We start from the raw sequence: 23945 nt of genomic DNA on the forward strand, positions 1-23945 counted from the left end.
CTCAATGTAGTTTTGCCTATGTTAAACATCTGCAACACATACAAAAAAGAGTAGAATAATGATAATAATGATAATAATAATTAATGAATTATAGTGTTTACTTACCACTTCAAAGCAGTGATGTATTTTAATTGTCAGCGTTAGTGTGTTTGTCCATCCGTCTGTCCGTTAATACGTCCACCAAATATCCTCACAGCCTTTGCAGATGAAAACAAAAAACACATTACCCAGGCGATAAAGAGGATGGAAAATGAGATGATGACCTAGACCTTGAGAAAAGTAGTTCAAGGTCAAGTTTCAACTTTTGTACACTCAGGAACTGGATGTGATAGAAAAACTAGGTAGAAGGCCAGGGTGAGTGAGATAGTAGATCAAAGCACTAGCTTTGATCTACTGTATGGTCTGAGATATTTTTGCACACATCTCAGGATAGGATAGAAAGATGAAACAAAAGGCGTTATATGGAGGCAAGAGGATGAAAATTATATCAGAACCTTGACCTTGAAAAACTAGGTCAAGGTCACTTTTTCACTTTTATACCTTTTTAGGCACACATCTCTGAAATCTCATGAGAAGTAGAATGCATCAGTTACATGTTGGATCATGGGTCTTTTATTAAATGACCCTGACCTACCATGAAAGTCGGTCATGGTAAAATTTAGAATTCAGGGGTGCTGCAGTGTGTGACGGCATTAGTTCTTGTTAAAAATGTGCTTTGTTTCTCAGCACTCTTCTAGACCTTATTTGCACTGTAGTTGGCAAGGTTACTTTATGTACTACTATCCATGCCTGTATATCATTTAATATCATGAAACAAAGCAGAATTTCTTACTGTGTTCTTGTGCATCATGAGAAACAAGTGAACTCTATCAGTGCTTCACAGCCAGGTGCTTTCCAAGGTCAGAAGCACCTCGGGGCAGCTTTGAAGGCACCAAGTCAGACATAGTTGGATTATGAGTCCGAATGAGAATGCAGGTTTACTTTAGTGGTGTTTTTTTGGCGTGACTTTTGTACTTTGCTTGATAATTAACATAAAATGATTGATAATATTTTCATGGCTGCTGAAACCATCCCTACACGAGCTACAGCTGCAGGGACCCTACGATGGCGGAGCAGTTTGTAATGTGGATCTCGCTCTGTGATTTTTCTCCTTGCATTCCTGCGCGACCTAATTGGTGAACCTCCTGGCAGTGGTCCGGGTTCATCCTTAGCCGGCCTGGCTGTCGACTCGGCGCAGCGGCCAGCAAACGCACGAGGAACAATGCCCATCCTAATCCCTGAAGAATTCCTGCTTCTCTGATCTAGCTGGGCCAAGAATGTGATGTTTAAAAAGCTGGAGGCTCACTGCGAATCGTAGCGAGACAAGTTCTCATGCACAGGCTTCCATATTAATTTGTCGCAAAAGGAGCTGGAGAGGCAGTGATGTGAGAAACTGGTTGCACAGCAGCTCTGAGGAGGTGGATTACTATTAACAGTATGAGGGATTAGAAAAGTAAATGCCACCAGGGATGAACCTGTCTTCTCACAGGGCAATTACACCAATACTGACATCCTCTTTTCATGTGCTGTGAATTTATTTGGAACGGTTTCAACTTTTACTGAATGTAGAATGTTCTTCTTTTGTTGGGCTCGTGTGCTTCTCTCCTCCACATGCCAATTTAGCGTTTTGAGGCTTTCACATGTAAAAACTTTTAACATCTTCTTTGTTGCTGCCTAATCCTCTGTGTTGAGCCTGTTGTCATTCCAGCCTCCTCAGGCTCTTAACTGATTAGCATGTGTTCATATCAGTTGCGTCTACTGCGCATACCTCAGACTCAGACTTTGCTATAACATGTGGCTGGCATGAACCATCTGTGAGGGCAGAGGAATGGGAAGAATTTCCCTTTTCATGTAAGACTTGAATAGACTGTAGCTCGTTAGCCTTTGTGAGCTAGCTCCATACAGAAAACATGCATACTTCATTAAAAAAAAGTTTTTTTAGGATGGCATGCAGTGAGATTTAAACTTTGCTGTGCTGTGTACTGACAGGAATAAACATGATTGTGGTTGTGTTTCAGCTCCAGAGGCCTGAGTGCCATGCCAGAGGGCTCCCATCCTGCTGTCCACCAGGGCCCAATGGGGGAAGGTAGGATCAATCAAACATGCTTTAGTACAGTATTTTCCACACTATAAGGCGCACTGGATTATAAGGCGCACCTTCAATGAATGGCCTATTTCCAAAATAATTTCATGCATAAAGCGCACTGGATTATAAAGTGCCTTGGATTATAAAGCGCACTGGATTATAAAATGCATCTGACAACTCATCTTCAATGAATGGTCTATGTTAAAACTTTGTCCAAATATAAGGCATTTTGAATTATTATAAATTTGAGAAAATTAAAGGCTTTTAGGTGCGCCTAATACTAAAGAAAACACTGTAATCGCTGCTTTGAATTGAGCAGTCTTTTTACAAGGGTTTCATTAAATCCGTCTTATTTTCCTAACAGTACTTCTGCTCACCTATGACAACATGCTAACGTAGAGCAGAAGTGGATGGAAAATGCTTCAAATGGAAGAATACAGGAAATGTAGAAGCTTTGAGAGGCAGAGCTGAGAGGGAGCGACGGACCTCCCTCCTACAGACGGGCAGAGAGGCTCTTTGTGAGGCTGTGGAGCTCAGCCAAACCCCTCCATAGCAGAAACCCTCCAAAACTCGCACATCAAACCTGAGCGTATCGCCACAGCCAAGTCGGTCGGGACGAAGCCAGTGGGGTTGACCTCCTATTCTGGGGTCCACTCAAATTACATATTATTATAGCGTTCATTATTTTCAGTCGCAGAGCTTCAACACTGACACAGGGGCTCTTTGTATCTGCTAGCCTGCGCTGTCCTCCACTACCCCCCCTCCACCCTCCCGAGTCCTCTCTTTTCTACTGAACATATTTGGCGCTGGGCTTCCGCTTTGGCTGAAGAATACCAGAGCGTCAATGGTTTCCTTTCTCCCCTGCGTCTGTGTCCCGTTGGTTCAGCTTTGGCCCACAGAGGCTTTTGGCTGGGTGACGTTCGCCACCCTCGTGAAAATGTGTTTCTCTGTGTAATCTCTGTTCCATCAAAAGGCCACTCGTCTGACTGCATGTCCTCACAGCTCATTCTGCAGCTCAGATATCCATTGTAGAGTCACCTGGGTATGACAAAACACCCACTTCAAACTTTCTCATTGTGTTGGCAGCTCAGTTGGAGTTGCAGCAAGATCGTCCTCGCTCTCCTGCTGTGGATGGATGGACGGATGAATGGATGGATGGATGGTAATTAAGGGGCAGGGCTGCTGGTAATGTGCTCTGAGGTGATGATTAGATTTAGTTAACAGGCTGGAGGAATGCTCCAGGGGAAAAGAAGACTCCCTGTTATGTCAGTGTAAACATAACAAGGTTGTGTTGACCGACTGTCTTGCTCTGATTTATCTGAATAGTCATTCAGGTTTGAAGTGAAATGAAGCGGAACATTGATCAGTTTTACCGCTGCCAAGTTTTTGGTTGCATCACACATGCACCCACATGCACATGCACCCACACATGCACCCACACATTTGTTTCAGCTGTGTCTTCTTACATTCATCTATAAGATACGTTTATCGCTACAGAAATTGTGAACCAGCATGATTCCGATCCTTCTATTCCTCGTAAGAATAACACAAAAACGCTGACACGTTTGTCTTTACAGTCCAGTGGCTCGGCCAGGCTTCAGCAGACCTGAGGCGGCATCAAGCATCTCTTTCAGAGATAAGGCTTCTCTCTGACCTACTTAACCCCTAATGTGGGGAATGTAGCTGGGTGTGCAGAACGTACAGCTTTAAAGGGGTTTTGTGACGGTGGATGGATCATCTCCATTCACCAAAGTTTTTCCACATCAGTGGGCATTGGCTTGTAGACGTACATATACGATGGCAGAGATGGCTGCATCTCTGAGTGGGCTCCTAGCTCCTTGACTTAAACCCCTCCCCTGCTTAATGGACTGTGTGTGGATCAGAGGCAGCCTCAGTTAGAACCGGCTACAACCTCAGGTTTTGGAGTGAAACACTAACACTCAATGAAACTCCCGATCGGCTCCTATCCTTTCAGGTCCACAACATCCTGCTAGTGTCGCATGAGTTGAAAGTCGTTCTATATCACAACTACCAACCAACAGAGTCCCTCATTCACTGTATTTGTTTAATTGTTTGCCTCAGGCATCCATTCTGTTCACAAAAGCATGTATTTGAATGCAAAGGATTTTATGGCCTCCTCCAGTGGCATTCCTTCTATAGAGAGCTTCTGCTCTATTACCCACATTAGTTACAGGCTTCCTGCTTTGGGTTTCCTGCTTGCTGGCCTTTAAGAAGCTCATTTGAATCAATAAAACTCTTTATCAGCGTTCTGCATTACACTGGACATGCAGCTGGTGCTTTGTCATTGCCGTGCAGTGCATTAGAATATTTTAAAGATGGAGGAGATCTGGCTAGCACAGCAGTGGTTAAGTAATGTTGATTATGTGTGCATATAAAATATCATTTGTGTAATTAATATTTTTTCTTATAGTTCATTATAGCAAGCATTGCACATTTTTTCTGGATGTAATAAAGTACACTAAATTAAGTAAATGTCAGAGCAGCATGTCAAATTCCTCATTTGATTGCTGCGTGCAATTAATTCAGTTGAGGTGTGACTTAGAGGGCAGATAGCATCACGTCCTGTTATAACTCTGCATATTCTAAACATCTCAGCGGGATGTCAGTGAAGCGTCATCTCTCTCCACGCTTCACACCGTCGTCCTGCCACCAGCCGGTGTGTGGACTCTACAGAGAGGTGCGAACAGGACAACAGCTCGGCTGCAGGGTTTACTTTGGATTCACGCCTCGGGGCCCAGATGGCGTGTGTTGTCTAGAGGAAATGTAAGTTCTGAGTAGATCCCGAGCAGGATGTGTGCTAGGGCCTGAAGGGCTCTCAGCGGGGGGGCGGTGGGTTGTTGATGGAGGAGTTTCTTAAGTGGATCATCACATGCCTATGCAGTGAGGCTCGCTGGCACAGCTGGATCCTTCATGAGCTCAGCCGGAGCACCGGGGGAGGGGGGGGGGTACCAGATTGAAATGAAGCTTTTTGAGGAGTTTTGTCTTTTTGTTTCTTCCTGTCTGTCTGAGATAATGTCACTCTTCAGTGGTTGTGAGGCAAGTTATTCTTTCACCCCATTTATTTTGGTCAAGTCCACAAACATGCAAATGTTGATTTCTGTTATTTCGTATCAGCTTCTTTGACTCTTTCCGTATCGTAGCATTTTTTTATGCTGTCCTGGTTGCCTCAAAAGAATTCTTTTTTTTCTCCCAAATATTTCAGGAATCTAAAATTTAATGATGGCAACTTTTCCCACTATTCCCAGTAAATGAGTAGTTTGTAGAAGATAGAAAGCATAGTTAGTGATATATTTAAACATCAGAATTCCCCAAAAGCTTTCCAGAATAATGATTTGACCTTGACTGTCATTGCGGAATGTGATGTGATGTGGTGGGTGTGTGTGTGTGTGCACTCAGTCTCTGTTGTCCACTGTGGTGTATTTACCGACCTTCAGGTTAATTATTAGCAGCATTGGAAACTCCTTGTGAGGCCAAAGACAAGTGTAAATGAAACCCTCTTGTACATCTGACAGACGGTTTGAGGCAGAAAAACTCTGAAGTGACCCGAATTCTTCCTTCATCAAGGCATCGGCTTCCGTCCAGGTCATTGGGCTGTGTGTCTGATCATTACTTCTGACTTATGTCTCCTGCTGTTTGATAATGGTCTCAGAAGATTCCGGGTCTTAATCCCTGGAGGCTCCCTTCATGCTTGTGCCTCCTACCCTCCTGAGGAATAACCATTCACCGCTGCCAGGCAGGAAAGAGTTTTTCCCAAGGGGATCAGGCTACAGCCCCATGTCTGGAGGCTGTGAAGCACTCCTGATGATTAAAGTCCATAGTGGGTCTTGAGAGGTGGAAAGGATTTATTAAGATGTACGGGCAAACATGATTCTTTCTTTGTCCCTTGAGGGAAAAAGGATCACACACTGTGACTTTGAATCTGAAAGAGTTTGCAGCTGAGCCGCCTCCTTAAGTGCCAGTTGATGTCCTTTGTGATTGAACTCACTCATCAACCAATTCTAAATCAGAAGTTTCCACCTTGTTTCATGCTTTAATGTAGTCGGTAAACATTGTTTTCAGGGAAGGATCTTTAGAATATAGCTACTCTCTGCAATTCAGTGTCATTTAATCAGCCTTTTAAGGACGACTGCTGCTCATTACACTGGAAACTGGGGGATGGTGATGTTAGAAATGATCAACATGTTTGGATTAAAGGGGGTTGAAGTATTATGTGAAGCTGATGGTACTCAGCACCAGGAAACAGTTTTCCACCAGACTGTCCTCCCAGATGACTCACCCTGATGGTGGTACAAATGGTTCATTTTTATTGATCAAGCAGTTGCAGGTATAGTCAAGCTGATGTTTCAGTCAATATCACAAGTTGGCTTAGTTTATATGGGGTTCATGCATGCTGGGTCCAAACTCGTCACCATTTGATACGTGAGTCAGGATGAATCAACAGGAGCGGCTGTGTGGAGTGTTGCTAAAACTGAGCAGGTAGGGGCTTGTAGTTTTCATAGATATGTTCTAACTCTCAGTGCTGCTATTTATCTTTTCTTTTAGTTTTCTATTATAAAAATACCTGATAGAAATGCAAACGACAAACTTGTTTCAGGAGCCAGAGAGCATCAGTGCTCATTGTGACATCTGTGACCTGCTGGCAGCTTTCCAGTGAAGAAAGAAAGTTTAAAAGCTCTCACAGGATTTGCATGCTGAACAAGGATGTTTGCTGCGCAGTTCATGTTTCTGTGTTCCTAATTTGGTTAAAAAACAAAAGACCTCAAGTCAGAGTTCAGAAGGAACTTGAGTACAAAGTCTGGATTATTTACAATGGAGTTTGTCACAAAGAATCGTCATGCAGGTGTGTCTTTGTCAGAGACACCTCCTTTTTATATGGGTTGCTCACACTCATCATACATCATATAAAAGATCAGGTAACAGCAGTCAGAGGGATCGGAGATGAGGAATTAGATGCCATCGTGGACTTGAATGCCTCATTCTGACTGGAGTCTTACTTCTTAGATGATTCTAATCTCTGCTTTCTTTAAGGTAATATGAGGATTGACTCTTTATGTATGGATTACAATAGTTTGTGCTTTTCCATATATTTTACACCACAATAATTATTGTCTGTTTTCATATGTTTGAAACATTTTCCATGTTGCACAATACTGTATGCAGCTATTACCCTTGTTTTTTGTCTAGCTTGTCTCTTATTACCAAATCATGTTGAAATTGTGAAATTATGCAATGTATTGTTTTAAAACATGTTTTTACAGCCTGGAGTGAATGAAATAACTAAACCAACAGTGAAGAAGACAGATATGTGTACAGGCTTTATACAGCTGGATAAAACGGAATCTCTGCCTGGCCTGAATTTTAACAGTGGAAAATATGCTAAAAATGTTTATACAAGCCAGAAAATATATCACACAGGAATGCTTTGTGTGCCGTACACCGACAACCCCAGACAAACAGAATTCCTCTATGTCGTACATGTCTCTATTTTTAGAAGAAGTAATTACTAGGTGCTGGGATGCTCATCTCGGTGGTTTCATTCACCTCCTGCAACAATCGGTTACGCGCTGCCAGTCAGTCATGTAGCATGACGTCAGAGACGGACGACATTATGGACTGTCAGCATGTTGACTGCATAAGCTCTGTCTGAAATGGAAGCGCTGCAGACATCACATTATTAGTAGTAGACTGATGAGTCACTGCGCCCCTCAGTGAGTGAACGTCTGTGTAAACCTAAATCACCTGTCATACACCTGATGATACCCTCTATCATCCACCACCCCCCACCCCCACCCCCCTTATCGTCCAGTTAAAGGCTTCCCAGACGGGGAAACCATTTTTATTTGACTCTTTTAACATCCGAAATTTACAACCATAGCTTCCAGGTTGTGTGAGTTTATGCCAGCGTTGCGTTAAAATACACCGCTGTCTGGGGGGCTTTGTGTTCAGGGAAGCAACAAAAGAGAAAGTAAGGTCATGCTTATAGCATTAACACACCTTTGTCTGCAAATGTTAACCCTGGCTTAACAGCCAGGAAACTGGAATTCAAAGAATTGCGCTGAGGGGTTTGGTCATTTCTTTTTATGGAATTCCCCTCATTTTTTCCCCATTAACAGCAGTATACATTTTTTTCCACACACTAGCACCTGATCTTATTTAATACATGAATTAACATTGTTGTTGCCCAGTTATGGTGTTTGATTATAAGCCATGTGTTTTGAGGGTTGTCTGAAATACAGACCCAATACTACACTATCTCTGTAGCCTTGACTTAGTTAATGGTTACTGGGGTGAGTTAACCACAGTATTGACGCCTCTTTGAAACAATGGAGGGTGCTGTATTTTGTTGTTGTACTTTGTGAAAATCCCTAACTTTTTTCTCTGAGATTGTGAAAGAATAATAAGAATTATTTTTATATGCTGCCAAAATTCTGCTTCAAAAAACTTTTATCGACTATTTAAGTGAGGTTTTGGACAGATTTTTATTAAACCTTTATATTGGAATTTGGAGTGGAAATATGTTAAAAATATCATTCATAAGGCTTATATTAGGAAATTCTGAATTTATGGATTGATCAAATTTTTTCTGTGTTTTGATCATGAAAGAATTAAAGGAAGGTGTTTAATGAGGCAGAAAACTTGTGGGTTGAACAGTCATGGATGCTGAGCCTTTGTGGATGTTTTTCAGTCTCCAAACGCTCTTGTTTTAGTTTGTCATTACTGTGATGTGACTTGACAACAGAAATTAAATCCTGATGACTGTTAAAATGTTTGTTTGCACATTTTGCATGTGATGTCTGTAGAAAACAGATGGTTTAAACTAGCCTGTCCTGCTCACTTCCCCTGTAATAGTCGTTACTTTTATAGACTGCAGTCATTGCCAAAACAATTGGCATTTGGGTTTAAAGCATTATTTCCAGCAAGGGATTTTCCTACCAATAAAGTTAATGCTAACAAATTTACTCTTAAAACAGGCAGAAGTCATTGTTTACCATTTTGTCAGTGTCAGTTCAAGAAGGCAACTTGCTTGAATGTGACAAACATTATTTTGTAGTGTAGTTTAGAATGCATATCATTATCAAACTGTCTAACATGAAGGTAATGGCTGTCAACTTTATAGAGGCTTTAACAAAAGTAAAACAAATGGATGCACACAAGCCAGAGGGGTGATGCAAAAGTAGATATAATAAAATTAGGTAATATAAAGAAAAATAAACAGCGTAATTGGAAATGATGTATACAAAAACTTGTATGTATATTTTGAAAGGCGTAATTTGAAGTTTTCTAGTCCTTCGTATCTGCAGCAGGCTGCCACACCAATGAGCATGACTCATGACTGCAGAGACAAGTTGTAAGCGTTTGCAGCTGTGTTGAAGAATCTTTTACTGTCTCTGTCATCATGGCTGCTTATTATTCGGAGGTATCCTAACTGGTAAAAACAGGACATACATGCATGGAGAGCGACTGTCAGGAGCAGATTGGAAACACGGCGCTGCACTGGACCAGACGCGTTACTCCTCTGAGAAGTGCATATCGGCCAGATAATTTACATTCCTTTGCATGTTCTATTTCAACAAAGTCAGGGAATGGTGCAGCAACTCTGTTTTTCACAAATCATGTGGTGTGGTATCAGACACAGATAATGGCTGCCTGTAAAGTCCATATCTAAAGTGGTCACTTAAATGTGAATGGTTCTGAGTCGGTGATCAAGTGAGCCCTAGATGAGTCCAACAGTATCACCGTCTACTGTTGATGTACAGCTCAGCCTGACTTTTCCTGGAACAACGAGATATAGTTGATGGCTATGTGTGATTATTTATTCACTAGAAGAGAGCAAACCTGTGGATCTGTGCTTTTCCTTCCCTGCCTGTTATCACTGCAGTCTGCAGAACCGTAGCTATTATTATAAATGAATTCTTGTTAGGACGAAGGAGGAAGGGCGTTTCAGATGCACCACATCTCAAACCAGAAAAGGTTTCCTTGTTCTAGTTCTTGGAGGTGTACTGAATGTGTGTCATCGCTACGCCATCTACTCTGTGATTTGTTACGGAGCGTAAACTCCTGAGCGTTCTCTCGTGGTCAGCTCCTGCCTGCCAGCTCCATCGTGTCTCTTAGCGTGTGAACCGTTGTGAAGGAACGGCTCGATGTGGATTGTGGAGCGAGTTGTGCAGCTGAACGAGTCTCTCATGAGCTCAGTACTGACTCATGGAAAGTTAGAGGATGCCAGAGGGTGTGTGTGTGTGAATTTACTGAAATGCAGTTTGATTCCTCTTGTGAAGCCCATCATCCAGCTGCAAAATTTTTTTTCATAACTTCTGAAATCAGTAATGCTCACATGAGAGCGATCCTCGTGCCCCCTTGAGTTTGGTTATATCCTCTTCTTGAGCTGCATGATGATACACGTCTAATAATGAACATACAGTGTTCTGGTTGTCAACACTGGTGAAAGAAGCTACTTATGGGACCATCAACACCAAGTGATCATCTCCATCTGCACATACCAATATTACTGTCATGATTTATTTTACCTACTCTTGGTCAGTGATGCATCAGTCTTAAAATGACAGAACAGTTTCATTTCTTAAGCTGGCAGAACAGGTTTACATCTTTACCCTTTGAATAATGAAGGAAATGGAGCTCCATTCTCACACCACCGTGACTTCACATGTTTAGGAAACATTTGTGAGTTAAATTAGCCGTTCGGCTAAAGAGAATATGAAACTTAATATGTGTCTCAGAATTTAAAACATAGAGCAATGAAGGCACACTATAGCTGCTACTCCCTTTCACCTTTTTTTTTGTCATCAGTTTCCTATTCTCTGTTTTTCCAAGGTTCAGCCTTCAGCAGTCAGGAGAACAAGAGGAAATGGTTGGGTTTTCCACAGAATATGCACCGTTTTAATTTAGACTATGTCAGTAATAATTTGAGCTGCAGTAGACGTTTCACTGCAAACCTCTTTTTTGTGTCTCAGGCTCGGCACAGAAACTCTTTTATTGGGTTCTGGATAGAATTCTGTTCCCTGTTACTAGAAAAAAAAATCATCTGAGGCTGTTGTAAGATGGTGTTTTGTGAAAAAACAATACATAACATATTGTATGGTCCCCACAATACAATTCAGGAAAAAGTTAGTATGTCGGAATTATTTGTGGGTCTTCCTTTATTTTTTGATGTTTTACGTTTCCATCTCTGGCACCTGACACCCATCTGTTTGTTTTGCTCTCATCCATCCCAGAATCTCCTCAGTTTTCCTCGCCCCTCTCCTCCAGTGACCATGACCAGGCGACCCTCGACTTGGGCCCAGAATGCTTTGGGCAGCTGTACGCGGAGCAGTTAGAAGCTGAGGGTGAACGTCCAGTGAGTCTGGTGTCCACCCTTTCCTCTGGCTCATCCCGGGACAGTCGCAGCCTCTTTGGAAGCACCGCCGCCCTTCCTTCCTCCACCACCCCTCCCATATCGGGTGAGGAGGATATAGACTTAGAGTTGAGCCCAGCTGAGGGCACTGGAGAGAAGCTGGGGGGCCAGAGCCCCACGCTACCTGGGTCCAGGGGCCACTGGCTGGAGCCAAGGCTGATCAGCAACCGGTGGAACAACAACGTCACTTCCAACAAGAAGGCGAGCGGTGAAGCCCCTCACATTCCCTCCTCACCCATTGTCACAGACGCCATGGCGCCGAACCCGAAGCTGACCTATTTGGACCGTGTTGTCATGGAGATCATTGAGACAGAACGCATGTATGTGAAGGACCTGCGCAGCATTGTGGAGGTGAGTGGATGTCACGGCTACCCTCACTGTGATCGAGGTGAATGAATCGAGTCTTCTGTTTGGGTGAACGTTCCCTTCCAGCCAAGCATTCATTGTGAGCCAAATGTCTGATATTCTACAGAGCGGATTGTCCGCGTTCACTGTGTTTAATGTACATGTTTGACTTGGAATTAAGGTGCAGCTATGATTTCACGTCTGCAGAACTCATTGGAGGTGATTTAATGAATCTGGCCAGCAGAGAGTCGGTGCAGAGAATTGAACTTGATGGCTGCTGAGAACAAATACGCTCTATTGTGTTCCAAGCAGCTGTTTGTGGCCACACATGAGTTCAGTTGTGATCTTTTTTTGTTCTTTCTGACAAACTCACTCGGTCGACAGTAAAGCACATCTGACATCTGGCAGTTGTGTGCTTTGTTTATGGTTCTGTAGTCCATAGAGGGAAGGCCATGAGCCGTTTATGATCTGGTGACAGTGTTGTATGTAAACCATTATGTGTATTTACAGTACAGAGAGTCTACAGCCTGTTGCCTGATGTGCTCATGTCGGAGTTCAAACACACACAATCAAAACTGGGACACAGTGCAGGTCTTTGACGGCCTAAACGTCGAGCTTTAGGATCTCAGTTGAGATAGCAGAAACCTCATCAGAGATGAGAAGCATGGGAAATGAGCCAGGGATGATTTTACTACTCAACAAACCGTTTATCTTATCACAGCTTGTGCCTTTCATAGCCTGGAAACAACCACCAGAATGGGAAACCTCTGTGGCCCCTCTAGACTCTTTGCACAGAAACAGGAGCTGTCTAACAATCCCCACTTCACTGATGGTAATGTCTTTAACACGTGAGGCATTTCTGAGAGCTGGCAGTAAACCAGCTCGCACCTCTCCTCACCTTGTCTCCGACGGCGCTGGCATCTGGTGGTTGCCGTGGGAGGGAGCGCCGCCCTCGTCGTTGCTTGAGTAGCGACTTGCTCCTGACAAACGCTTCCAGGACTTCTAACTATTTTGGTTGACATGAACCACAGCCCAGCCCGGTCTGGCCCCGGCTGCAGTCTCTGCAGCGAGCCCAGGCTCTCCAAGTTTGCACCAACTGAGGGAAGTAACCCAGATGAAAGGAGCCTGTTTTTTTTTTTTTCCCCCATAAGCGTCATTGTGAGAACACAGTTGAATTCAGACATGCCCTCCACTCTTTGATGCTTCCTCACTCCATGCCTTGATTCTGACGGATGTGTAAAATCCATGCTTTGTTTTGGTGTGTTTGTTCTAAAGCAAATAATGTGAAAACCTCCAGTTGATACTGACGCTGAACTCAGGAGCAGCTGGCTTTATATCTCGTCCGGTATTCACTCACAGATCTCTCTCTTTTGGGTATCTATGAAATAAATTTGTGAGAGCAGCTGTTTGACCCAGCTGGTCTTGCACATCCAACACCTGGTCCCAACACGTCCGTGATAATCCTGCTCAGCAGAGGCTGTGCTCGGAGTCACAAGATTTGGTGAAATCTAGCACACATTCAGGAGAACTCTGTAACATCAGTCTTTTGATTTGACCCATAACAAGATAACGCTGTCCAGCGTATTCCCGAAAATTTATTAAAACGACGAGGCTTCACAAGAAATCCCTCAGAACGTGAGCTGGAGGTCATGTGTGTTTAACGCCGGTGGGGTTACTGTAAAGCTTTGCTCTCACTGCGCTGGAATTCTCCATATATGAGCAGCTCCAGTTCATTTAGTCCAGCGATGAGATGATTCTACTCTTAATTTGATCTCCTCAGCAGGCTGGCAAAGTGTGTGTCTGCGTTTGCGCCACATTGTCTGGCCAGCTTTGTGTGTGTGTGTGTGTGTGTGTGTGTGTGTGTGTGTGTGTGTGTGTGTGTGTGTGTGTGTGTGTGTGTGTGTGTGTGTGTGTGTGTGTGTGTGTGTGTGTGTGTGTACAAGCTGTTTACTGGTATACTCTTTTATATAGTAGCTGCGTGTGTGCCTGTTTGTCTCTTGTCAACTTACTCCTCTACTTGTTTACAGTTGTTTGTATACCACATGAATGTGACAAAGAAGAAGGAGGTTTGATCATCCAGATGTTGGTCTATTTGTCTTTTTCTATGTGTTTTAATCTGCTTGGATGTTCTAACTGTTGTCGGGTCCCTGGAGGGAAACGGGCTCTTCTGATGTTTATGGTCTGGACATGACGGAACCGCCTCCAGACAGTAATGCTGGCTTCCAGTCAATCAAACAAAGCCTTAAAAGGATCCGTTTCAATTGACCTCCAGTTGCCTCAAGAAGCCGGCTGTTTTAAAGCCGTTGAACCACAAAGACATGATGCAGTATTTCTCTGTTTACACACATTAGGTGGTTTGTCCTGCCCTGTATGAGTGATGGTCAAATCAATGGTTTAGTGAAATCCAAACACACATTTTATGATGTGGACACAGAGAGAAATGTGTTTTTCTTTGTTCCAGCTCCCCCTACTGGTAGGAATGTGGAGGCTCCTGTGTGACTCGATGCCTACATACTGTAGACATTAATCCTGTGTTTTATGTCTAACTCCATCTCTGCTGTTCTAGGACTACTTGGCTCATATTATCGATATGAGTGACCTTCCCATTCAACCAGAGCAAGTGTGTGCCTTGTTTGGAAACATAGAGGACATCTATGTGTTCAACAGGTACGTCACTCACCTTTTCCAGGCAGACTTCTAACCAACAGTACATCTTGCTCCAGAACTGTGTGATATTCGCTGCAAAAGATAATGACTAATGTGTTTGTGTAGACGCTGTTCTCTTCAGGAATGTTTTCATGTGCTTTAATAGATACTACAGTAAATAACGCAAGAATGAGAAATGTCAAGAATGCATGACGTTTGACTGAGGTTGTATAACTCACATCTTAAATTACTGTAATGTGTGAGAAAGGGGCAACATTCTCTGGAGAATACACACTTTTACAAATATGACCCCCAATGTAAAGTCAGACACCAAGTTCTCAATGCTGACCATGCTGCTTGCCAAAACACACATTAACATTCCTGTCTTTCACAGCGAGGAGCCTCACAACTAATACTGAGACAGCATTAGTTGTGTAGCACCCTACACAACTAATACTGTGATAAAGTGGCCTTTACTCAGAGATTCTTCTTCTTGTCATATTTCAAAGGGAAATAGAAACCTGACTCCATTGCGGGTTTGTTCAGCCTATAGGGACTAATACAGTGGATTTGGTTGTCTTGATACTTAACAGTTCACAGTAAACTGGCTCATTAACTCACATTTGACATTTGATTGATAAGTACTTCATTGTCCATTTATTTCATTATTTTCTGATATGTAATCCTCATCAAACATTAACTGTTATCGACAAAGTAATCTTGTGGTATGACCAAATATTGACTTTGTGTGTGAAACAAATCTAACACTAATATTTTCTCATTGTGTTACGGAAATGTACACATGAGCTTAGCATTGATTTCAGTAAAGCCGCACTTGGTCTGAATATTGGAAATCTTTACAATGACTTGTGTTTGATGACTGAACGCTGTTAAAGCAGAGCTCTTGCAGTTATCGGTGAGGTTTAGTTTTTTTGTACTGTCGTATTTTTCCAGTCACCCTCCTTTCATTGTCCGGTTTAGACATCTCAACATTTAAAGCGTGACGCAACCTTAAAACTATCAGGTCTTAATATCCCCAAGTCTGAATAAAGCTCAATTTTGATGGGAATGTCAGAATTGAAGATTCCAGCCTATTGCATGTCCTTTCATGCTGAGCTTATGCCGCCCTCTAGTGGTGAACTTTTCTATGGTCACTTCTCATTCATTTCAGAAATGGAACCAGCAAAAAGTGTTAATATTAGTTCTCTTCCTTTTGTTTACTGCTGCTTTCATGTTATCTTTTGGATCAGTGTAATAATAAGTCCATAAACACCCAACTGCCTCTTCCTTTCAGTGAACTGCTGCAGTCTTTAGACATGTGTGAGAACAACCCTGTGGCCATCGCTCGATGTTTTGTAGATAAGGTAAGAGGAACCATCCTCCTCAAACTGATTTACAGTGAAACCAGTTCCTCCAGTAAATAAACGTCACTAATGTGTTTGTCTGACTTGTGTTTTCTTAGAGTGAGTACTTTGAAATATACACTCAGTATTGCACCAACTACCCCAAGTAAGTAGCTGAACTTATTCACTTTAATTATACTTTTGTTTTTGTGCTTATACATTTTTAAGAGGTAATTTTGGCCTGTTGCTTTCAGCTCGGTGGCAGCACTGACCGACTGCATGAGGAGTAAAACTTTGGCCAAGTTCTTCAGGGATCGGCAGGCGGCTCTGAAGCGCTACCTACCTTTGGGTTCCTACCTCCTAAAGCCGGTACAGCGGATCCTGAAATATCACCTGCTGCTTCAGGTACTGGATGCCTGCAGCAGCGTTGCCACTCATTCCTCCTTCACAGAGCTGCCTGCAGGCTTTGGCAAAATTATAATTCTGTAATTTATCAGTTTTTAATGAGCAATTCTCAAAAAATGCTTTATTATGATGAAGCAATGTCATTTTGGAAGCATTTATTTCACTGCATGCAGTCTGTGACTGATTTTTTTTGTCGTTTTTGTTATTTTAATGGATTGATTATTGAAGGCTGAAAGGCTGAGCTTAATCTTCACAGTGTTTTACAAGATAAAACAAAGTACAACAAAGAATTTCAAAAAAAATTATATGGACTCACATGTCTGTCTGGGGAAAGATTTATCTACTTCCCTGTTATAAATTCCCCTTCATCTGTTTCAAAGGAAATAGCGAAGCACTTTGACTCTGATGAGGAAGGCTATGAAGTCATCCAGGAGGCCATAGATACCATGACTGGAGTAGCCTGGTACATCAACGACATGAAAAGGAAACACGAACATGCTGTCAAAGTGCAGGTTAGAGAAAATTACCACACATGTAGGCCGATGCCCGCATTCAGGTCTCTTCTCTTCTGTGTCTCTTACACATATACAACTACAACTTTTTGACGCTTCCAGATCGGGTCATTCGGTCGTCACCTTTCTGGTTTTTGGGTAAAGCTGACTCATGGTTGATGATTTCATGATTGTGTGTGGGGACTTCTTTTCATTTGAATCTGCAGGAGATCCAGTCTCTTTTGATAAACTGGAAGGGTCCTGACCTGACCACCTATGGCGAGCTGGTGCTGGAGGGCACTTTTCACGTCCTGCGGGCGAAGAACACGCGTACGCTCTTCCTCTTTGAAAGGATGCTTCTCATTACCAAGAAAAGAGGGGAACATTATGTCTACAAGAGCCATATCTCAGTACGCTTTTCATGTTTTTTCATTGCTTTGTCATTTGGTTGTCTAAATGTGGGTGAAAAACTGAAAATGAAGCAAGATCATATTTTCCCTGAAATTACATAAGATTCTCATGGTAGAAAATCACAGTAAGCTACCAGCTGAGTTGGATGAAGCCTCAGCGACATCATTATGTTCTTGTGGTTGCAGTGTGCCACCTTAATGCTGCTTGACAGTGCCAAAGATCCCCTCCTCTTCAGTGTCATCCATTTCAAGCGTCCAAAGCAACCCCATACAGTGCAGGTAAATGTGAGGGCCAGTGACTGGGAGCCTTTCAGAACATAGTTCCGCATTTCAATGAATTGTTTAGGCATATCACAAAATCACTTTCATCTATTATGAAAATCATTTTGTGCTCTTTGTTAGTCTTGGTCAAGAGTACTACAATTTTTTAGATAATTGAAGAAAAAAGACATTTGAGGCTACTTTCTAAACATCAGGATTGACCAGTTATAACTTTCATGCCTTCTCCATGCCTTAAGTGTTTATTTTTTTATGCTGTACCTTAATGTAATGACATTCCTAAACGACACATTCCTGTTACAGGCAAAGTCGGTAGACGAGAAGCGTCTGTGGTCCCATCACATTAAGAGGCTCATACTTGAGAACCACAGCACCATCATCCCACAAAAGGTAAACAACTCCATCGTTCACTTCTTTCCTCTCTGCCTGTAAAGAGCAGTATTTAAACCTGATCTCTCCTGTTTTGAAGGCAATAGAAACCACCTTGGACAACTCGAACTGTAAGTGTCTAAGGCCAGTTCTACTCTTTCTGTTACAACAGAAGGTGCCAAAGAGGAGTGTGGGTAATTTTCTGTGGAAAGTATAGTATGCTTTTTAAAGAAGGAGTAGCCCATAAGCCATCCATCTATGTGAAGAAAATTGCCTTTGTAATTGCGACTCCGAGTGTGACGACGGATTCCTGTGCTGCACAGATCCAGGGAAGTACCACTACAGTCCTGAGAGGCTGAAGAAAGAGTCTGACCACGCTGACAACTTCCATCTTGGAGGACGAAACGAGAGAAGAAGATCAGGTTAAAAACATTTGTTTCATTTATCTCTTTGTATCCAAATTGCATATGTATTAAGTTTTTAATTTAAAAAATCCCATTATGTCTTTTATTGACTGAGATGAAACTCCACACATTTGCCAGTGTCTTATCAGTCTCCACCTTTATCTCCACACACTCTCCTGATGTTCGCCTGCAGCTTTGACTGTGTCAAGCCAAACCTCATCTACTTGAGACGCACAATTATCTTCCAGGCTGTATTAAGTAGCTGATAGTTGGTCATAGTGGGGATGTGCTTTCCCAGTCTTTTTGCTCACTGCGCTAAACCCAGATCGTATAATTTCAATCCTAAATACCCAAAAGCATGAAGGTAGTGCAAACCAAATTTCAGCCTAAACTGATTTACCTCAGTTCTACATGTTTTATTCCAGCCAAGTTAATAAACATGGTAATTTTTTGGCCTGGTGGTCTTCATCAGAGCAGAACCCTTTGGGGTAGCACCATTTGCTGCCCTTATTTAGTTTGGCAGGCTAGCAGAGCTAACAATATATAGCACATTTCAGATTAAACAATAGCACAGTTAAAGTTACAAAATAGGGTGTACACCTTCACTAAGGCTTAACAAACCCACACAAGCCACCACCCTTCAGCTTGTGTGTAAACATCAGATAAATGTAGGAAAACGTCCCATCACACAAAATCATGTGATATTAACTGAAGTGCACCTGAGTGAACTGGTTCATTTCTGATCAAGACTTCATCCTCCACACAGTTTCCTGGAAATCCATCTAATAGTTTTGGTAAAATACTTCCAAGATATAAAGCAGCCAACCAGTGTGAGTTAAAATAATAAACATGCCCATTGACTACATAAATATATATGGATAGAATACTGCACACTTGATTTTCATGGGTTTTTACTATAATACTTGTGAGTTATTCAACATTACTGACATTGAGTCTTTTTCAATTCTCTGTATTTTTTAGAACCAGCAAAACAAATCATAAGGACCACAAGAGGTTGGTATTTTATGTTCGTGTGTTGTTTCTCATTTTGTTTGTTTGATTTAACTACTTGGTCCATATTGGTTCAGCAGCCCTAAGGTTATCTGATCTGTAAAACATTTACGTGTTTCATGTGTGTCTGCCTAAAGCACACGTGGAAATCGGATCAAAAGACGCAGTTGAGTTATTCTTGTGCCACATTGGTTGAAGGCTTTGTCAGGCACAAGCTCTCTTTGTTGTCAAATTCATCCATGTCTTCCTGTTCTCCTCTGTCCTAATTGGCCATTATGAAATAGAAAACCTGTGTATCCATGTCCTCAGATCTCCTCTGCTCCCAGTCCAGATCAATTCTTCAAACCAATGTAATGAAGGACCAATTTTCATGTCAAGCTTCCCATCTCAGTGAGGGAGGAGGTCATCATCCCGGTTAATTGCATCATGTGTAGTTTGAGCCTCTGAGAGGAAGATGTTTCTAATTGATATTTATCTAATAACCAGGCCTCCGTTTACTCTGGGCCAGACTAACTGCTGCCTCACTCAGCCTCTGCTTGTGGAAGCAGAGATTGTGTCCCAATCTTAATGTACAAGATGCATGTGATGTTCAGGTTGTTCTGTCAGCTCATTTTTGACTTGAGCTTGCATTTTTCAAACTTAATGACATTTTTAATTTATTTCTCCTTCCCTCCTTATCTTTGTCCTCCATGCAGCTGTTTTAAAGGTAAGTGTCTGAAATTCAAATGCATTCTTTTAATAAACCTTGATAAGGTTTTTTTTTCTCTTGAATCAAAGCTGGTTTAGGTCAGTGTGCAGTGCTGAGATATAGTGTTCCCAGTTTTCACTTCAAAGTTCAGAATTTCTATTCTAAATGCAAAATAACTCGAAATTGCAAACATAATCTTCAAAGTGCATACTTTAACTGAATTACATTTATTACAAGAAGCTTAAGCACCAGTGATGATCATTCCCTTTACAGCCTTGAAATCACAACATGGCTGTAGCACTTGCCTTGCAATAACAACCACATGTCTATGACTTCACGCTACAGCATGCAGACAGTGAGGGTGCGCTGCTTGGGGAGAGGTGCTCCCAGCCCACCGCTAGTGTCAGTCCCCTGACCCCGGGTCTAGGCAAGCCCCCGGCCGACAGGCCGAGTGCGGAGGATCTAATTCCCAGAGGGGACTCGCTCGTGCAGCTAAGTCCTGCTGACAGTGACCCGAATGTGGGCTCTTCACCCAGTGAGGGGGGGCTGGAGCTGGAGGAGGCAAAGAAGGAGGATGAGAAAGAGGGGGAGAGTTACGAGGAGGATATACTGATGGGAGATGACCAGGTAGCCGACTTTGCCAACTCGGTGCTGGCAGCCATCTCCTGCTGGCACTATAAAGCCAGGGCTTTGCTTTCCACTCATTTCACAACGGTGAGGGTTTCTGCCACCCACAGCTTTCCATTTCCCTCTCTATTCCACTTTGACTACCAGTAATCTCTACCACTCTTTCTCCCATGTTGGTTCTTGTTTCTCTTCCTTTTTCCCTTTCACAACCATAACCAGCTAATACCTATCACTGTTTGCACCTGGCATGCTGAATGTCTCGGGTTAAATCTATGCTATTGAAATGCATGAATGATGTCCCCCCCAAGACTTAAATCATTAAATTAAACCTTGTGCATGAGTTGGCGTGTGTCTTTCTGCATTTGGACTGCATGCACGATCTGCCCCCGATCCTAGATGCTCCTCATCTGTGCAGTTGCATTGTGCCGTGTTTCACGATTGTGTTTTCAACAAGTGACTGATGTTGAAGCTTATGCTGTTGAAACCATTCTTGAATTTGCATTACAACCAGTGATTTAATGCGGCCCTATTAAAAGTTGTTTGACTTCAAAGGTTAAGGAGCTATTTCATGTTTTTTTCATTATAATAGCACGAGCTTTGGTCTTTGATAATCTTATTTCCTACTCGTATTTCCCCTCTGAATTTTCGTAACTCTAAAGTCTTTGGTGTAACAATTCTAATCACTGTAGTGAATTGTTAAAGGCTGGCCTGAAAACACATTGTCACCAAAATGTTTTTTTTCCCATTCCAACAGCTTCTTCTTGTCTTAGTGAGATCTCTAAGATGATTTCGAAGACAAACTCTGATTCATGTCTTGTTTTTCTATTTCAGGATGATCGAAACAGAGATGTGGAAACGCCTCAGAGGGAGGAGGCAGAAAGTTTCAGGCGAGAGGAAAAACATGTTGATGTGGCTGAGAAAGAGAATCTCACGTCAGAGGTATACAATATGACTTTGAATATAATTACATGTGCATTCATTTGTTACCACACCTCTGTGAGGCCACATATGACATTCATTTACTTTGTCAAAAATTGGCCATCTGGCCTCATGCCTTCGTATTGTTTAGTTTGTTGAAGCCTATTTTATACCATTGTGTTATTTTAATGACACTTATTTTAGATTATGTGTGAATGAGTGCCAGCTAATTCAATACTAAATTAGGCTTTCAAGTTTTACATGTAATAGGTGACCTTTGCCCTGAACAAAACATTTCTTTCACAAATTTGACGCATGTCTGGAGCCACATTAGTCTTCAAAACAAAATCTCTCTCTCACACACACCCACAAAATTCTATTCTTTGGCCAGGACTCTGAGAGTCTTTATGTGACCTGATGATAACCTGAACACACACACACACACACACACACACACACACACACACACACACACACACACACACACACATAAAGAATATTTATTTATTTTAACCTTCTATAACCTTATCTCCACCCCACAGCACCAAGCTGCATTTCTTGCAATTTCAGGCCCTTCAAAAGAAGAGGCACCAGTGGGGAACAGATTTAGATTAATGGCCAACCTGGGAGACATTTGCACTATGAACACTATTTGAGCCTCAGACATAACAGTGTTCAATGTTTAACTTGCTCTGTGTAGCGAAAGTGGGCCAATAAGGGGTCATTAGTAGCTAAGCTACAAATGTGATCACAATGTGTCCTTGGTTTTTGTTTCACACAGAAATAAGTCAGTGTAATAAAAGTCAAGTAGGCCTCATCACATATAAAAGCACGCTTCATAAACTGTGGCTGCTTTGGGTTCTAAGTGTCTGGTTGACTTTAAAAAGGTCCATTAAGTTGATGTGGAATGGAAAATGCTTCCCATCATAATGTCTCTCTATTCATTTCATTCCACTTTGCAAACAATACTCTCATGTTTCAGGTTAAAGAAGAGGAGCTGTGCCCTCTTGAAAGTTTCCCTCAAGTCAAGACCAACAGTGATCAGCAGGATGGTCACCCCTCCCAAAACGCCGGGTCATCCGTCTCCTCTTGGCACCAAGAAACCACAACACCAGAACCTCAGGAAAGCCCAAGAGAAACTACAGAGGAAGAAGGGGAGAGCGACTCCTCTGGTCTCCAGGTGGAGGAACCCAGCATGCTGGTGAACGGGGAGCACTCTGAAGAGGAAGAGGAGGTGCTTTCATGCAGTAACGGCATCCTACCTTCCTCCGTACTGGACCAGGCCAGCGTTATAGCCGAGTGCTTCATCAGCAGCTTGTCCAGACGGAGCAGTCTGGTTTCAGAGGACTTTGGTTCTGTTACGTGTTCTTCTCCATCAGTAGATAATGAACTCTTCAAAAGCCCCTCAGCTTGCATTGACCTCGAGAGGCCGACCCAAATGTTGGCCAGCTCTTCTCCAGAGCTGCAGGCGGCCTTACCAAACCTTTCAACGCCTGCTCACGAACCTGCGCTGAGTGCCCTTATTGAGGGGGAACTCAAGTCCACTCTCTCTAAACAAGACCGCCTCCTCATCCACAAGATCAGGAGATATTACGAACACGCTGAGGACCAGGATGCTAACTTCAGCATAAAGCGAAGGGAGAGTCTGTCCTACATACCAGCAGGTCTGGTCCGGCACCTGAGCCGGCAGCTCAACAGTGGTCCTCAGGAACAGGCCGTACCATTGCCCAGGAAAGGCCTGGCTCGCAACCGCCCCACTTCCTGGTCTGTGTTTGACCTTCCCGGCTTGGAAAAGAGTCGCGACTGTCATCGTAAAACTGAACCCCAGAGACCAGATGAAACCAAGTTTGGAGCTCAGAGTGTCACTGATGCCTCAAGCACAGAGGAAGAGTTCAGGTCCAGTTCGGACATGGTCAAGATTTGGAAAGACATGGAAATTGAGATGAACCAGGAAGTCCATCAGAGTGTGGAGGAGATATTCAATGACTCCAGATTAGAAGCTGTGCAGGATATCAGCTCAGACATTAAAATCAGTGAAAGACTGCCTCCATCTGAAAAAGATACTCTTTCAGATTATTCTCCACCTCCCACCTCAAACGTTTCCTCGTTGGAGGCAGGGTCATGTGACGACTCCAAGATTCTCATGTCGCAAGAGAAGAACCACTTCAATCACGGTCACCTACCCAAGATTATTAGCTTCCGAACGAGTATGGAGGAGGACCAGATCTTACAGGACATGGGAAAGATGAAAAACAAGGTGTTCCAGTTGGCACGTCAGTACAGTCAGCGCATCAAGAACAACCGGCCGATGGTGTGGCAGAAAAACCGAGAGGTAGCAAATCAGCGCTACAAGAACATGCCTGCTGTCCAGGAGGAGAAGATGGGTACGTAGGATGATTTCTGACTGTGGATCTGTCTGTGGAAAACGGTGAGCTCATGTGTGTTTTTGTCTTT

General features: G+C 42.8%; 1 protein-coding gene across 3 annotated transcripts in view; it reads left to right on the forward strand.

Moving 5' to 3' along the window:
* LOC137610788 (pleckstrin homology domain-containing family G member 3) overlaps nt 1-23945 on the forward strand; it is a 28992-nt gene that overhangs the window by 4143 nt on the left and 904 nt on the right. For all 3 annotated transcript variants that reach the window (XM_068338597.1, XM_068338598.1, XM_068338596.1), the window contains exons 2-18: nt 2058-2125; nt 11377-11906; nt 14467-14567; nt 15841-15910; nt 16009-16055; nt 16144-16294; nt 16675-16806; nt 17013-17195; nt 17382-17474; nt 17778-17864; nt 17944-17974; nt 18167-18265; nt 19229-19261; nt 19954-19964; nt 20292-20660; nt 21405-21512; nt 22474-23875. In XM_068338597.1, coding sequence (XP_068194698.1) covers nt 2077-2125; nt 11377-11906; nt 14467-14567; nt 15841-15910; nt 16009-16055; nt 16144-16294; nt 16675-16806; nt 17013-17195; nt 17382-17474; nt 17778-17864; nt 17944-17974; nt 18167-18265; nt 19229-19261; nt 19954-19964; nt 20292-20660; nt 21405-21512; nt 22474-23875 — 3496 coding nt within the window. In that variant the 5' untranslated portion in view covers nt 2058-2076. The remainder of the gene's footprint in view (nt 1-2057; nt 2126-11376; nt 11907-14466; nt 14568-15840; nt 15911-16008; nt 16056-16143; nt 16295-16674; nt 16807-17012; nt 17196-17381; nt 17475-17777; nt 17865-17943; nt 17975-18166; nt 18266-19228; nt 19262-19953; nt 19965-20291; nt 20661-21404; nt 21513-22473; nt 23876-23945) is intronic.

Source organism: Antennarius striatus, chromosome 17, assembly GCF_040054535.1.
Source record: "Antennarius striatus isolate MH-2024 chromosome 17, ASM4005453v1, whole genome shotgun sequence".
Lineage (NCBI taxonomy): Eukaryota > Metazoa > Chordata > Actinopteri > Lophiiformes > Antennariidae > Antennarius > Antennarius striatus.